At 41.3% G+C, this 15006-nt stretch overlaps 1 protein-coding gene and 1 long non-coding RNA gene across 8 annotated transcripts; one reads left to right on the plus strand and one right to left on the minus strand.

Moving 5' to 3' along the window:
* Window positions 1–2230: 2230 nt before the first annotated feature.
* On the minus strand, window positions 2231–11265 carry LOC148039685 (uncharacterized). Of its 3 annotated transcripts, none has more exons than XR_015693146.1 (4): window positions 11127–11265; window positions 6393–6483; window positions 2878–6296; window positions 2231–2771 (listed from the first exon to the last, which is right to left on the minus strand). It is a non-coding gene; the product is annotated as an uncharacterized LOC148039685 (long non-coding RNA). The 3 variants fall into 3 exon arrangements; XR_015693144.1 differs by lacking the exon at window positions 2231–2771 and having other exon boundaries at window positions 3940–4587; window positions 6237–6293; XR_015693141.1 differs by lacking the exon at window positions 2231–2771 and having other exon boundaries at window positions 3940–4587; window positions 6237–6296.
* Window positions 3371–11133, plus strand: LOC148039686 (uncharacterized). Of its 5 annotated transcripts, XM_087692966.1 has the most exons (10): window positions 3371–3502; window positions 3718–3794; window positions 3908–3974; window positions 4358–4426; window positions 4548–4655; window positions 6720–6782; window positions 6958–7032; window positions 7125–10452; window positions 10554–10599; window positions 10958–11133. In XM_087692966.1, exons 1-8 carry the CDS (start codon window positions 3461–3463, stop codon window positions 10407–10409), a joined length of 3786 nt encoding a protein of 1261 aa, XP_087549092.1. In that variant the 5' UTR covers window positions 3371–3460; the 3' UTR covers window positions 10410–10452; window positions 10554–10599; window positions 10958–11133. The 5 variants fall into 5 exon arrangements, with proteins under 5 accessions (XP_087549092.1, XP_087549085.1, XP_087549076.1 ...); XM_087692959.1 differs by lacking the exon at window positions 3371–3502 and having other exon boundaries at window positions 3640–3794; window positions 10554–10848; XM_087692950.1 differs by lacking the exon at window positions 3371–3502 and having other exon boundaries at window positions 3640–3794.
* Window positions 11266–15006: the final 3741 nt, after the last annotated feature.

Consider the following 15006-nt stretch of genomic DNA (forward strand, 5'->3'; position numbering starts at 1 on the left):
ATAAAATGCTAATGCTAACTAATGATATATCTAATAAACCCTTGACCATCTATATTCTTGCTAACTATTACCTAAAATATTCATTTTAACACACAAAATTCCTAAGGTGTAGAGAGGGTGCAAGTTGAGGGAGGTATGTAACCTATAACATGTTAGTCCAATTCAAGAACATAATAAGTATGAAGAGAGAGGGAGAGAAAACACCAAGAAGTCATTCATTTTTTGTGTTTGAGTTCTATGTGTGCGCATGTGTGTCATAAAGATAAGAGTGTAGGACATTTGTATGAAGGAACTAACATAGCAAAGTCCACATGGATGTGAACATTTGGGAGATTCAGTATGAGAGTACATATGTTCCTACAAAAAGACCCACATCTGTGTGCGAATGTGTAATGGTTTTGATGATCTTGTGAGTACATGTGTATTTATCTATAAATATAGCTAAGTCAAGTAGTGTGTGCCTGCATGTTTGTATATGTTGCAACGAAGCAATAAAAAATGAAAGATACATAAAGTCTTAGAGAATATTGAGTGCTTAATCAAAGCAAGTTAAACAAGCACTTGTTCCAAGGGGGACTATCTAATACACCTTACACATACTTTAAGTAGTTCAAGGAAGGCTCTGGACTAGTACTATATGTATCCATGTAATAGAAAAAATGCTAGTACACATTGTGTATGTGTGTGAAAATGGACTAAGGACCGATAGCAAGCATGTGTGTGTGTGTGTGTGTGTGTGTGTGTGTGTGTGTGTGTGTGTGTGTGTGTGTGTGTGTGTGTTGCAACACTAGTTTTTGGATTCTTATAGTCTATAGATAAGTATGAGAATCCTTTTTTTTTCCGTCCTGCTTGCAATGCACGTTTAGATTCTCATATTCTACAGTTATGTATTAGAGTCCATATATTTTCCTCTTCTTTGCAAATACTAGAGATATACACTACATCTATATCTATAAAGATTTGAAACATTTGACTAAACAATTATTTGTAAAAGCTTACAACTAATTAACCATTTAGCAACACACGTACACACACCCACACAACAAGCTTGCATGCACACACATGCATAAACACACACACACGTATGTGTGTGTATGCAACCTATTTATAACTTTCACGTATGAGTATACATAACTTCCATGCATGAATGAATATATATGTTTACACAACAAATATACAAATCTAAAGTACATGCCTTGCATGTGTAAACTAAAGAAACAATATTGTGTTCGAGATTCAACTATGCTACACAAAAATATTCCTATCATCACAATCCTCTGTGCATTTAAAGATCAAATACATGTACTACCAAATTTTAACTAATGACATAACCCAACATGACACTCATTTAAGACTTATTAATCTATTACTATTTAACCTCCTCAATAAAATTCTATCACTGTTTAAATTCCTCAACAAAATTTTGATATTGGCTAAACATTTTCTTCGGATAATTTGGTTTTGAATTTGAAACTCCATACCAATTGTTGCTAACCATGCTTCAAAATGATCCTAAATGTTGTTGCTCATGATTCACAATGATCCAAAACACTTATCACAAGACATTTTTGTAGAAATATGACGGGAGTGAAGTTTTGTTCACCCATTTGAGCTTTCAAGCATTTGGAGATGAACTTTATCTTGAAATTTATGTTAGTGTATAAACTTGTTTATCCCGTCACCTCCATTAAACCATTCAGCCTAGCCTCTAGTCATACCTTGCAGGCCCTTGTGATTACATCACCTTGTTAATAATGTATTCTCTCTAATGTGTGCGACTTTGCTTCACAAGTTTCTCGTATGGATGTGGTTTGCTTCACTGGCCTGATAGATAGCATAGGAAGCGCAAAACCTCTCAAAAGGTTTTTTATGAAAGGTTGATGTCGTTTCGATCTACACCCTCTCTCTCTTCTGCACGCGCCCCTCTCTCACCCCCGCCCTCTGCGTCCAACCCCATCCCCTGTTTCAGACAACCTCTCGTCTGTCGCCATCTCCATCTTTCGACCACCAAAGCTTGTATGAATTGGCAGGCACAATTCGCCTGACAGGAAAAACAGATTGCAGAGACTGTTCTCACAGACTTAATTAAGCAAGCATCGCCTGCAATGACGACGCAACTCTTATTGCTCTGACCCAGGAAGAGCGCTTTGCTCTGTTTCCCCTCGCTCTTATGATCGCAAATTTCGGAACTAAGCTGCCACTGGTCATGCCTGTGGCCTCATTGTTTACTGACATTGCTTTAAGAGAGAGTAACGGGTAATGGAAATATTTTCTGCAACGCCCTACTATCATTTCTTCTTGCATCGCATAGTGTCATTGCAGCTACACCCGAATTCCGGACAAACCAGCAAACACATTCAATGGAAGAACCACCGATGCACGCATGTTCAATCACAAGAATATTTATTCCCATGTGGGAAAAGGGGCTCTTTCCCCTTGTTCTTCCAAGTAGTCTTCAACATCATGAACTTCTGTGAGGGAGGCACCATATACCTAGCTAGGCACAGTTGGGGGCAAGGGGCTGCCGGTCCCCTCTGCCCCTAGTTGAGGTTGGGGGCAAGGGGGCTGCTGGCCCGGGGTTGTTGCAATTGGGGCTCCCTTGCAGAAGCTCGTGATGTTGTCATAATTCACACTGGGCATTATAGTGGTAATTTGTCTAGAGTTATTGTGAAAAACCACACTGAGCATATGTGCAGGTTGAGTCTATTTCTTCACCACAGAAACAACGTATATGCATATTAAGTGTATGCAGACAAGAGCCCATGTCGTCACTACAGAAACAATAAAACTTTTGAATTCAGGCTAAATCACAAAAGTTTTCTACTCTTAAGTAAGGTAAGAAAATTGTCCTAGAGGTAAAAAAACTCATTACTAAACCTGTATAGCTGCAGTGGGTGCCTGTCAACAGCAAAAGTAACTAAATGCACACCGAAACAGATACCAAGAATGGTATAACTGTCCATACACCCATCCAGTGGTCAATCCAGGTTTACATAGCCATGTTGATCCCTGGTCACAGGAAGATGTAAGATTTCTCCATGGATGCACCTGCAGATGCAACCCCTTCCTTGAGTTACCCGCAGCTCTTCTCCTTTCAGGTCTCTTACTCCAGCCCATTGGACCATCGGAACTCGATTCTTCCAGAAGGAACAAAGGCAAGTTATGTTGTCTTTGAAATCTATATTAAAGAATAAATAACGGAATAGACCCATTCACCTTGTGCAAGTATTGCACATGACAGAATGCCCTTGAAAGTTATGCTTCTTTTAGTTAGAGCCTCAGAGGCTAGCAAGATTTGTAAAAAGACAACAAAATTTTACACAACCTGATTCCCTCAAAACAACCATGCACCTGATTGAGGTAGTAACAGTTACATGCCTGATTAAACTGCCAATTTCTGAATGCCGCTTGGACGCAGAAAGGAGGATGGCGACGAGGCATCCTGGAGGTGGATTTTCCAATGGAGACATTTTTCATACAAGACAGAGATAGAATATTTCTGGTAAATATAACAAAAATCAATCGCTTTCTAAAACCAACATAGAACCAGGACCAGAGAATAATTCCAATGGATATGATTTGCTGCATGTGAATGCAAAAAATATATAGACTTTTGTGTCTTTTCTCACTATACCTGTGATGTTATCATGTACAACACGGCATTCTAACCAAATACCATTTAAAGTGATCCCAATAATGTCTCAAATCTGCCTGCAGTCACAAGCATTTTCAGCCTTCCAAAAGCATGTCGATGGGGACAACTCAGATGACTGCACCATTTCCTTGAAATTCGAGTATATACCCAAAAGACTGTACTTCCAGAATGGCTTAAATAAGTGACACAAGGTAGCTAGAATATCAACATTGCTCAAAGCTACAAGCAGCTCACTTGATATACTTTCCACAGTGCTGATCGGTGGGAGATTGCAGTTCAAAATGTCGCAGAAAAAGCATGTATTCAACATCTTCTGGAGGTACTTGCAAACTGCCTTTTACATCCAACTAAAATATGATGCATCAAAGGCCCACTAATATCCTGTCCTGTCCTTACACATCAATCTTGGATATAACATGACCATACTTAGAGCATGGATACACCATTGTAGGCTATATAGTCTTATTTTAGTCACATTAGTTTTGTTAGTAGGGTTAACATCTGTAAACCTGTAATCCTTACACAATCCAGACACCAACAAGCCCAAGGATATAACGCTCATCATCATATTGAGCAATGAGATGGACCCCAAAAGCTGTCATTGATGGGCATATATACTTTGGTGTAGTGCATAATATAACAATAGCAAAAAGCGGTATTTCGCAAGGCAGAATCCATTCACCAGTGTTATCTCTTTTACAGTCTATTCTGCAAGCCACACCACTTGATGAAGTTGTGCTGAGCGGGAAAGCAAGAGGTATCATTGGACTGGTAAGTGCATTTGGACAGATATCAGTTCTGAATTGCACAGAAGCATTGGTTGTGGAATCGACAGACAAGGTCCTTAATCGAGTAGACCACAAGCGTTAACAATACATTGATGATGTGGTAGGATAAAAGTATTATCAAGCACGGGCAGCTGCAACGCAAGGCTGTCAACCAGAAAAGATTAGATGAACGCTACCTCATCCTCATACCAGGAAAACTCTTTGTTTTCAAGGTTGGTTAAACTTTCCAACCAGTTGCATTTCTAGCTTGTTTTGTTTTAAGACAATCACAAATAGAACAATAAGCCCTAGGCCAGTTGAAAAAAAAAATCCAAGAAATATTTAATGAGTGAATTGAATTTGAATCAAACCTTTAAAAGACCCTTAGGTCCACAAGGTAACACCCCCACACAACCAGAATTATATCCCATAATTTTAAATGTGAAAAAATCAAGAGTGAAATCAATAATTATAGTCCTAGTTTTTAAAAAACCCTTTTCACCTAGAACAAGCTTAGATTTGAGAAAAACCATTTTCACCTAGAACAAGCTTTAGATTTGAGCCTTGAGGGGTTCTACTAAGGCATTAAACCAGGAATCATTTTAAACCTACGAACCTTTGAATCATCTAGCCTCCCATATTTCAGAAGGGAGTTTTTAAGTACAAAAATATTTCACTTTTGATCAATGATCTGTCATGGGGATGTCAAATTTTGATCCTTTGCTTAACATTTGATTAAGTTATTAATTAAATGTGCAATGTGAGGTGCACATGCTAGGTGGTACTTGGAGACAATTGTTGGCTTGGGATAATTTATTAGCCATTAATGTCAGTGGTGACATTAGGAACTAGGCATTAATTGATTAATTAATGCTAGTTCTATGCTAGACTCAAGTGACTTCCCCGAGTTTCTGAAGAGAGGAAGGCCTGCTGTCGTGTTCAACAGCTTGCCCTAGCTGTGAGATACCAAATTACTAGGTGTTCTAGTAGCTCCATCCGAGACTTTCCCCAATTCAGCAATGAATCCAGGCTTTAGATATGCCAGAAAAGCTTGGGAAGTAACCAGGATGAGTACCAACAGCAAAGAGCAGAGGCTGAGAAGGCAGCTTTGCCTGACAGACCTCTCCACTTGAGAAGGAAGTAAGAGGGCTCTATTGGCGAAAAGCTGAGATGTGGATTCCTTTGCTAGCAAGTATGTAACTTCAGGCAGCTTATTACTGAGCCTGGTTCTCATCATGACTTCTTTATTAAAGCATCTCATCTTGTCGAAAGCTTTCTCCATGTCAAGTTGCAGCAATAACATTTTTTGTTGATTAGTGCTTTTGGCCCACTCAACTGCAATTAAAACCTTAAAGCACTATCCAAAATCTCTCTCCCTTTAATGGATCCATATCGATGAGGTCTATGTGTGTCTGCAGCAGAGAGGAGAGCCTTTTAGCTGACGCTTTAGCCTGGATTTTGTATTAAGTTCCTGTAACCAACACCTCCACAATTGTCTAATGTCTCTTGCTGGTACTTCCAAAAAGCTCATAAAATTCATATAATGGTTCCCTTTGCAAAAGATCAAAGAATAAATACTTGACTTCAAACACTACAACAATCTTAAGAAATTGATGCAGTTACAGATTTTACAGGTTTTCTGTCTTTTGGCCACTTAGAAAGAAACCTAAATGTCCGTGATACTTCTAGGTACTGAAATACAGGTCTTTATGACTGAGTGAAGGTTAAATAATTAGATTATACATCAGCTAATGGCTACTGACTGTGTGAAGAATATCAGAGTTAAACAGAAAACCCCTTGAAGGGCATCTCACTTTACTAGCCAATGGCCGACATTTCCAGTTCCAATAGCCAGCTCCATACCTCTTGCACTTCTTCCATTCACATGCAAAGATAAACAGGAAAATTTACTCAACTGGCTTCCATTTTTGAGAGAAAAATATCTGTGTAGGTTGTTCTAAAATGCGTACCTAATTTGACTGCAAAAAGACTTTCTGAACGAAACATTGTCTTTCATGTGCACGTGACCAGGAAAAAGTTCCCGGATTTTCTTGCATGACACTGTAAGCATGATCCAAAAGATCACCACTAAAGAATTAAGTGTTCTGTAACATTCATCAAAATGCATAACTTAATGGGAAAGTAGAACAGTTTAATATCTTGTTGCCAGACTATGATAAATCAACTATTAATGCATATGAGTAGTTCCCCAGCTTAAAACTTAAGATGAGTTGGAAACTTGTTAAGAATACTGTGACTGGCAAAAAAGGTGGCCAACTTCTTCTATAATGTTGCAGAACTTTGATATAGTGGGGAAGCATGTACGCTATGTCACCTCTCTTCTTGGAGCAACTGTGCGGGTATATTTATTCAAATAGAACTCACTGATAATGCATAATTACACAACAACAGAGTAGTCTTTTTATAAACCTCCGTACAAATACATGTTCATGATGACTGTTTGGCACAAAAAACATGTAGTGACAAATTAGGAATAGCTTAAGTTTTTCTTTATGCATCGTTAAAAACTTGCAGATGCTCTCTGAAGAACAAGAATTTCAAATTCTAGTGACTGGCTCCAAAACAATGTCACTTGTTCCAGCAAATCAAGTAAGCAAGTCTCTTGTGCCTCAGGAAATAGTTGTTTCAATTGGCTTTAACACAGCATAAGCAATAGCTTCCTAAACTTCACATTCATGCAGGGAGACTTGCATTCCTGGGTTGATGCACTTGGAGCATCAATTGACTGCACCAAGCAAATAGCAAAAGGTCCAGGGTTGAGAACAGATATGGCAAACAGAAATCATAAAAGCAGAAATAGTAAGGAGCAGAGAGTACAATGGCATGCTGGTGATGTAAGTCAGGAAGCCTATCTTTCAAGCAATGGAAGTGATGACGCTGCAGAGCCTTCAAACTACAAGAACAGTCTAGCTACCCAAGAACCTAGGCCTGATCTCCCAGTACATGATATGCCAGACAAAGGAAAAAATCTGGATGCCAATGACCCACCTCAAGACGCATCGCATCTGAAACCGTCAAACTCTGCCCCAGCATCCCCAAGGAAAGAGCAAAAAGGAATGCAGCAAGGTCTTAATGGATCTTCAAGAGACCTCAAGAAGCAATCAAGGGCAATGCTGTGCCTTGAGAATGCCCTTGATGAGCTGGAAGCTATCATTGGTAACATCAAAGCTACAAGAAGACCCGCTTCTCTACGTCAATTCACCTTCGACTTTTACACCAGGCCAAGGACAGACATATCACCATTGAGATCATATAGGAGCTTTGATTGGAGACGAGGAGATGAACCTAGTTGCAGGGGAAGGGATCTTATGGAAAGAAGTAGGCCTGGACGGACGGCGGATCTCTGGAATGATTCAAGGAAGATAGGTCGGACAGTACAATCAGACCTGCGTACTTCACTAGATTCCATCCCATTAATGGAGGAAAGGTTACGGCAGCAGAAAAATAAAGAGCTAGACAAAAACCGAATGGAGTTTGAGCCCAGCAGATTACGAGAACAGGGAATGTCCTCTGTTCGAAACTCAAGAGAAGGCTTACCTGTTCTTGGCACAGATAAAACAGCAAGAATCAGCCAAAGATTTTCTGACAGTATTCTGGATCCCATCTCCTCACTGGAGCAGCTCCCAAAAAGAAGAAACAGTAGCCCGGAAGTAAGGACAAGTTATCCTATTACAAGGACTGTGAAGCCATCTATATTCCCGCAACCCTCCACAAGTACCCCCCGTGGGCCTGCTGCCGAGCGCCTATCAAAACGATTCAGCACTAAACCTACAGAGGTGCAACCCTCCCCAAGCTCCCCACCTGAGCCTGCTGTTGAGCGTCCCTCCAAACATTTCAGCACAAAGCCCTTAGAGGCTGAGCACACTAATGGAAGATTTTCTGATCAATACATCCCAAATGTATCCACTGCTCGTGCAAGTACAAGGCCATCACAATGGATTAAACCTGATCATCTGAAACCAGCAGTTATGGATACAGAACTGCACGGGATGTCATCATCATCAGAAGAGGATGATGACGAGGAAGAGGATGAGGAAACAGCAGCATATGGAGAGGATCAGAAGCGCTCTAGCAACAGATATGATACAAACAGCTTGTCGGTACAGGAGACCCTACCTGCAGGAGTACCACGCCAGTCGCGCAAGAGTATGCTGCCTGTTTCTCGACAGTCTTCACAGGCTTCAAAAGTTGAATCCCTTCCTCAAACAGATGCAATGGAACTATCACCTGATGCATTTGAGGCTGCTTCACAGCCTGCAACATGGAATAGTATGCATGCATCCAATGCTTTGTACATTCCTCAAATGGAAGCAAGTGAAGAACCTAGGCCCATAAGCAACAGGCAGTCTGTCATGGCCAACAGGAAGTCTGCCATAAATAACAGACAGTCTACACTGTCATCTGAACCTTATGCTCGAGCACAAGATGACCATGATCATGAAGAGACTAGGCCCTCAAGCAACAGGCAGTCTGTCATAGGCAGCAGGAAGTCTACTATGAGCAGACAATCAACATCACCATCAGAACCTTACACAGGGACACAGGTTGACTATGGTGTATCTGCAGCACACTCCTTACCAGAACACCCTTCACCAAGAGGCAGTACTGAAGACAACCAGTTCTCTCTAACTCAATATTCAGATAACAGAAGGCAAAGTCAAGCACCACATCTTCTATCCACCAGGAACTCTTCCCAGCAACACAACCTATCCAGACAGTCACAATTCATTACAACAGACCCTGCTGATGCTCCAAGGGGATCCTCAGCTATGAGGCAGATGGATCCTGAAAATTCTTCAACCCGTACCAGCCAAACCTCTAGCATTGCAGCAAATAGGCGACAGAGTGAGTATCAGGATGAATATCAGGATTTTGAAAGATCTGATGTCCCTTCGAGTCAAAGCTCACGAAAGAGTTCATCACAATCATCAGCGGAAACTCCTTACATTGAACCTGCACCAGAGGGATTCGCAGGATCATTTGGACCAGTGAGAAAATCTGAGTTCAAGGAGCAACAGGATGAGCAGGTGGTCTACTCAGCCAGAAGCTCATCAGTGAGGAAAAGCACTGCCAATGGCCTGACAGCTGTTCAGGAATCAACCTATGAACAGAGTATCAAAGCTCCACCACCAGCACCAAGCCGAAGGCAGACCTTAGCTGCCAAACCCGAAATGCAAGTTTCATACGAGAGCAGAATATCAAGGCAGAGTTCTTTCCAACCAGCGTCCGAGTTTGCTGAGAAAACTGCCGCACCACCCAATCCCTATCGACCATCCAGGGCTTCTGACTCTGCACCTGCGCAATACGGAAGTGAAAGAAATTCAGCATACAGGATTGACACTAGTCATGAAACCAGGGGCCCAACCTCATTCTATGGAAGGCAAAGTGAGACAGTACCACCTCCCATGTATGGAAGGCCATCTGAATCTCAGCCATTAAGAATTACTGAGAGCTCAGGGTCCTCTGAATCATCCCTAGGGCCAACCTCAGCAGATAAGGGGTTGACACTTCAGGCCAGTGACATGCCAGAGCTTGTGAGTAGACTTTCAAAGATCAATGCGGGCAGCAATGATAGAGATGATCAAGGATATGACATGGAGGAAGAAGAAGGTGCCCCATTCCCATCCCTCCCTATGCAAGACGTCAATGCTTATGGTGATGATTCCACATCTCAGCATAGCTCATCCCAGCTGAGTAGCCGTCGAACATCCCTTACCAGTGGACCATCAATAAATTATTCTAGTCAAGATTTTGATGGCCAAATCAGTCCAAAAACTGCAGACAGAGAGCAGAGAAAATCTTCAGCTGGATCCCTTATCAATCATGGAGCTGAGGCCATCAATGCTAGAGTGAGCTTTGGCAGATCATCACAAGATGAGCAATTCCGGTTGTCCAGCAGAAGATCCAGCCAAGGACAGGATAGAGGCTTAGAAACCTCTGCTTCAATCAATGCAAGAAGAAACTGAGTTTTACCTCTCAAAACTGCCGTCACATAGAAGACAGATGATGGTGTGTGGCTATCCCATAAAATATTTCTGCACCATGCTGTAATGCAGCTTGGATGTATATTGTAAACTAATCTAACCTCTTCTGATGTTTTGGTAATGCAGGAGGGAGGGGTTGCAAAGGAATCAGTGCAAAGCTCAAACTTAAATGGCAAGAAAACCTTCCCTTTCCTTCTTTCCTTTATGCATGCTCCTAAATAACAATACAATGACCTTTTCCTTCCTTCTTCCTGCGTGCATGCAAGTGAAAACATGCTTCTAAAAGACAATACAATGTGGCTGTTCTGAAAATAAAAAGGAACATTCGTCGACCTGCACAAGGACCAGTATGCACATGGGCGTATGATGCAGATTACTGTTTGAATGTCCCTGTATGAGAGCATTCTACATTGCCCTTAAGGTTGCATGCCTACCTGTCACGCATAGATGTTTCTGCAAAAAACATGTGCGTGCAATATGCTTGCCTGCAGCACTTGAATATACCTAACTGAAAGTTATGACTTCGACAGGCAGCAGGCATGCAACCAAATGGGACATGTACACAGCCGCAACGGTTAACATTAGGCCGTGCCTGCTCGTGTACTTATGATACAGCAAAAACGTTGATAATGAGCAATGTCTATTACAGAATGACAGAATGGATCACCATGAAATAGAACAGGGCGAAAGGCGAAATACCGTCAGAAATTATCCCTGCCATTGCTCAAAATCAACATGGCGCGATGTCTGCTGATGATCGAGATTGTCTGCGCTTCATATTTCTGTAATGAGCGCGCTCATGAGCTTGGGAGCCCTCATAAGGAGATCTCTTCCAACCAGCCTCCTGTCAGAGCGCAAAAAGGAAAAAGAAACGAGATGAAGAAACACCATTTCTGCTAGCAATGCGGTGCAACCTTCCTCTGCAATGCTGTCCACTGGCTCCCTTCCTCAGCTTTCAATGGAGTGTTAGCTTCGTTGTCACTCATCTATATCATCATCATAGTCGTCGTCGTCGTCGTTGTATTGTTAGCCTCAAATTAAAGGGCTGCGCTCAATTTGTTTTCTTTTGGATGCTACCAAGTTCTGAATTGTTATCTGCGCTTGTAAAGACTCGTAAAGCAGCATACTATATTTGTTCGTTTTTAGACTCGAAATGATTTTGTGTTAGATCGAATAACGTCCATCTTGAACATCAACCAAGTGCAGCAATAATCAACTTCCTACATCATACACCATGCAAGGTGCACACCACTACTCGCGAGAATGGAACCCATAACCTTGGGTTTACTACACCATTTTGTTACCACTTGAGCTAGCGGTTCTTAGCATAGCAAAACTTTTTCTTCTTTTGCATCGTACCATGATTTAATTGTTCTTTGTTCATGTCACGCCTTCTTTATTGGAATCGGAATTATCAAGATCTGTATCGTTATCACCCAAGGATAAAAACATGTCACACCAGTGGTGTTTAAAGCAACTGATAAGTTACCTATGTGTAACATGAGATACCAAGTTCGATTCCAAGGGACAAACTCGTGGATTTTTGGCACTATCCATACCAAGTCGTTATAAGGTCTCAAACAGGTTGTTAGAAATGGCATTTCATGTAATTTTTTGGCCTACCTTTGGAAGGCCGTCCTATTCTAGTTAATTTGTGCTAACTATCTTTGAAGTTTTATTAATATCATCATTAATATTTAGTGTAGTGTATTTAATTCAAGTGATGCTTTGTTGTTGGTTTTACTAGCATTCCTTGCACGCAATGCTAGGCCAATTCATAGCTGCCACAAAGCAACATCATGAATGAAGTGTTGTCATGCAATATCACTTTCCTAGGTTCTTCCTCCCCTACATTAATCATTAATATGGGATGTTAACAAACACACACACATGCACACACACACACACTCACACACACACACACACACTCTCTCTCTCTCTCTCTCTCTCTCTCTCTCTCTCTCTCTCTCTCGTGAAGAAGTTTGAAATAATGTATAGAAATATTTACATCAAGCCTTTTGCCCAACCAAGCATGATGAAAGACTAGCAACAAACACTCATTTAGCCAAAAGGCTATGAAAACACCACACTATAGGAACAAAAGAAGGGGATCATGAAGTGTGTAGAATAAGGGTCAAGCAAACAATTTCCATGCATGGAGCAACCACCTCTCCAAGTATCAAGCCAATGAAACCATGGAAGTAATCTATTATAGTAGCAAGCCTCACACACGACCCAAATGACCACAAATGCTTGATGTAAAATCAAATATAAGAGCATTGCGAGTTCATCAAATGTGTCAAAGACATATCCATTGCATGAGTTGAAAGAGGCAAGGATGATGGGATGGAAACCTACTCAATGTGTGTGTGTGTGTGTGTGTGTGTGTGTGTGTGTGTGTGTGTGTGTGTGTGTGTGTGTGTGTGTGTGTGTGTGTGTGCGAGTGTGTGTGAGCGTGTGCGCGTGTGCGCACGTGCGCGCGCGCCTACACGCATGTGCACTTGCATATGTTGGATTCAACTCCACTACTACTCAATCACCAAGTAGCTCCAACCCCACTATTGCTCTACCACCCATGGCTTTGTCTTTCTCCTGCATGCCACTCTACCCTTTTGTTATCTACAGCTCTACCCACCTTTACTTGCTCATTCTACATATTGTTTGCAAACTGGCAGAGCTCTCCCAATGAAACACAAAGAGTAGAGTAGAGTAGTTTATTATCATCCACGGAAGGCCAAATTATGACCCATGGACCTTTCTAGATATACAACGATTCTCCTCCCCCATGGTAGGAAAGGGTAGCTACAGTGAAAGAATGATCTATGTAGTATGGTTCTCCTGAAAGCATAACATGTGGGTGATGAGAGCCCCTAACTTCGATATATAAGTAGTGGTCAAAAACTAGTAAAGTGGTCCCTGTAAAGGGATATCAAAGTCAGCCCATATGTGTGCATATGTTGGGTATGTCATAATCATGTGCTCCTCTGATTCTACACTCTGTAGTCCACACAACTTGCATAACCTCGTCTCTCGTGCATGTCCACTCCATGCACTTAACTCGATCAATAAAGTGTTTGATCAAGTTCGAAGTCGTGCAATACTCCATCTAAATACCAATGAGAGCAGGTTGGCTATGTATGGCTGCGTGTATGCCTCTGCCTACATGTAGGATTCCCAACATGAAGGATAGATATGCATAATGTAATAAGCAAGTTTGCCATTTGCTCCCTTGCTTTGATGTTTTCCTTGATACACTCGTAAGAGGTCTGATTGAAATGTGTCCATGCATATATCTTCGAATGCCATATCTAGATATCTATCCGCTACCATTTTCGTATATCCAATACCCATCCTGTTGAAAGTACTTTACGTTTCCACATTTTCTATAGGCGTGTGCTCACATCCCATGCCCGTTTGGGGAGCCTACTATCATCCATTTGACGTACTCGAGTGGCATATCTCAATACTCGAATCATAACATGGATCTCAATTGGCCGACTGCTAGTTTCCAAAAGCATAAGTACATATGGTGCGGTGCTTTTGATGCCCAAATGTCTACGAATAAAAGCTTTTTGTAGCTTCTCAATGTCATTCCACGCCAATGAAGAGATGCTTCCCCCCACACTTCCACTCCATATAATACCGTATGTAGAACATATGCATCAAAAATCGTACAACATATTTTCCAGCATTTAGTATATGTATGACTGCAGTCATTTTCAAAGTGATAATACTTGCTTTTCCCTGTCGCTAATCGTCGCTCCACACATGTATGCCATCTATGGTCTACAGGTATCTTAATCCCCAAGTATTTGAAAGTAGATACTACCTCTATAGACTATCCTGTATAATGTACTTTTGGTGGGGTCTTTGATTGCTTGGTGCACACAACCATTAGCTTTGTTTTTGATACATTCACCGTCAAACCACTATCTTGACAAAACTGTTCAAGAATCCCTATGAACTGCTGCATACATTCCTCAATATATGTAAAGAAGACCACATCATCTGCATAAAGCAGAAGCAAGATGGCAAACATACCAATATGCTGGCTTTTGGCTTCCTCTTCATTCATAATAGTGAGAAGTATTTCCTCTAGCTTACCAATGCATAAACCAAATAATGTACAGGAGAGCAGGCAACCTTGTTTGACTCCCATATTACTCTCAAATACTTGTGACAGCCCGTTGCGACCTCTAAGGCGGCACACCACTTGTTGATATATCCTGTAAATTCCCATGCATAGATCATTTGGGACCCCTAATTCTTGCATTCATTACCATAAGCAAACCCTTGGTACAGTGTCAAAAGCCTTCTTAAAATCTACAAAACAGCAATATAAGGTTGCTCCCTCAAGCCGACTCTCATCCATAAGCACATGTAAAGTAACCAAATGGTCTATGGTGTTATGACCAGGGCGAAAACCTGCTTGTCCATAAGCTCATTTGTTATTACTTTCTGCCCATTTACTCAATTACATTTCCAGGATAGTGCTGAATAGCTTTGCCATGGCTGAACTGACCATAATCATGTGGTAGTTTGTGAGCAAATTGTGGTCTCCTCCCTTATACAACAGTTG

Source organism: Lygodium microphyllum, chromosome 2 (assembly GCF_053477565.2).
Source record: "Lygodium microphyllum isolate KBCC chromosome 2, Lygodium_microphyllum_v1.1.10, whole genome shotgun sequence".
NCBI classification, from domain to species: Eukaryota; Viridiplantae; Streptophyta; class Polypodiopsida; order Schizaeales; family Lygodiaceae; genus Lygodium; species Lygodium microphyllum.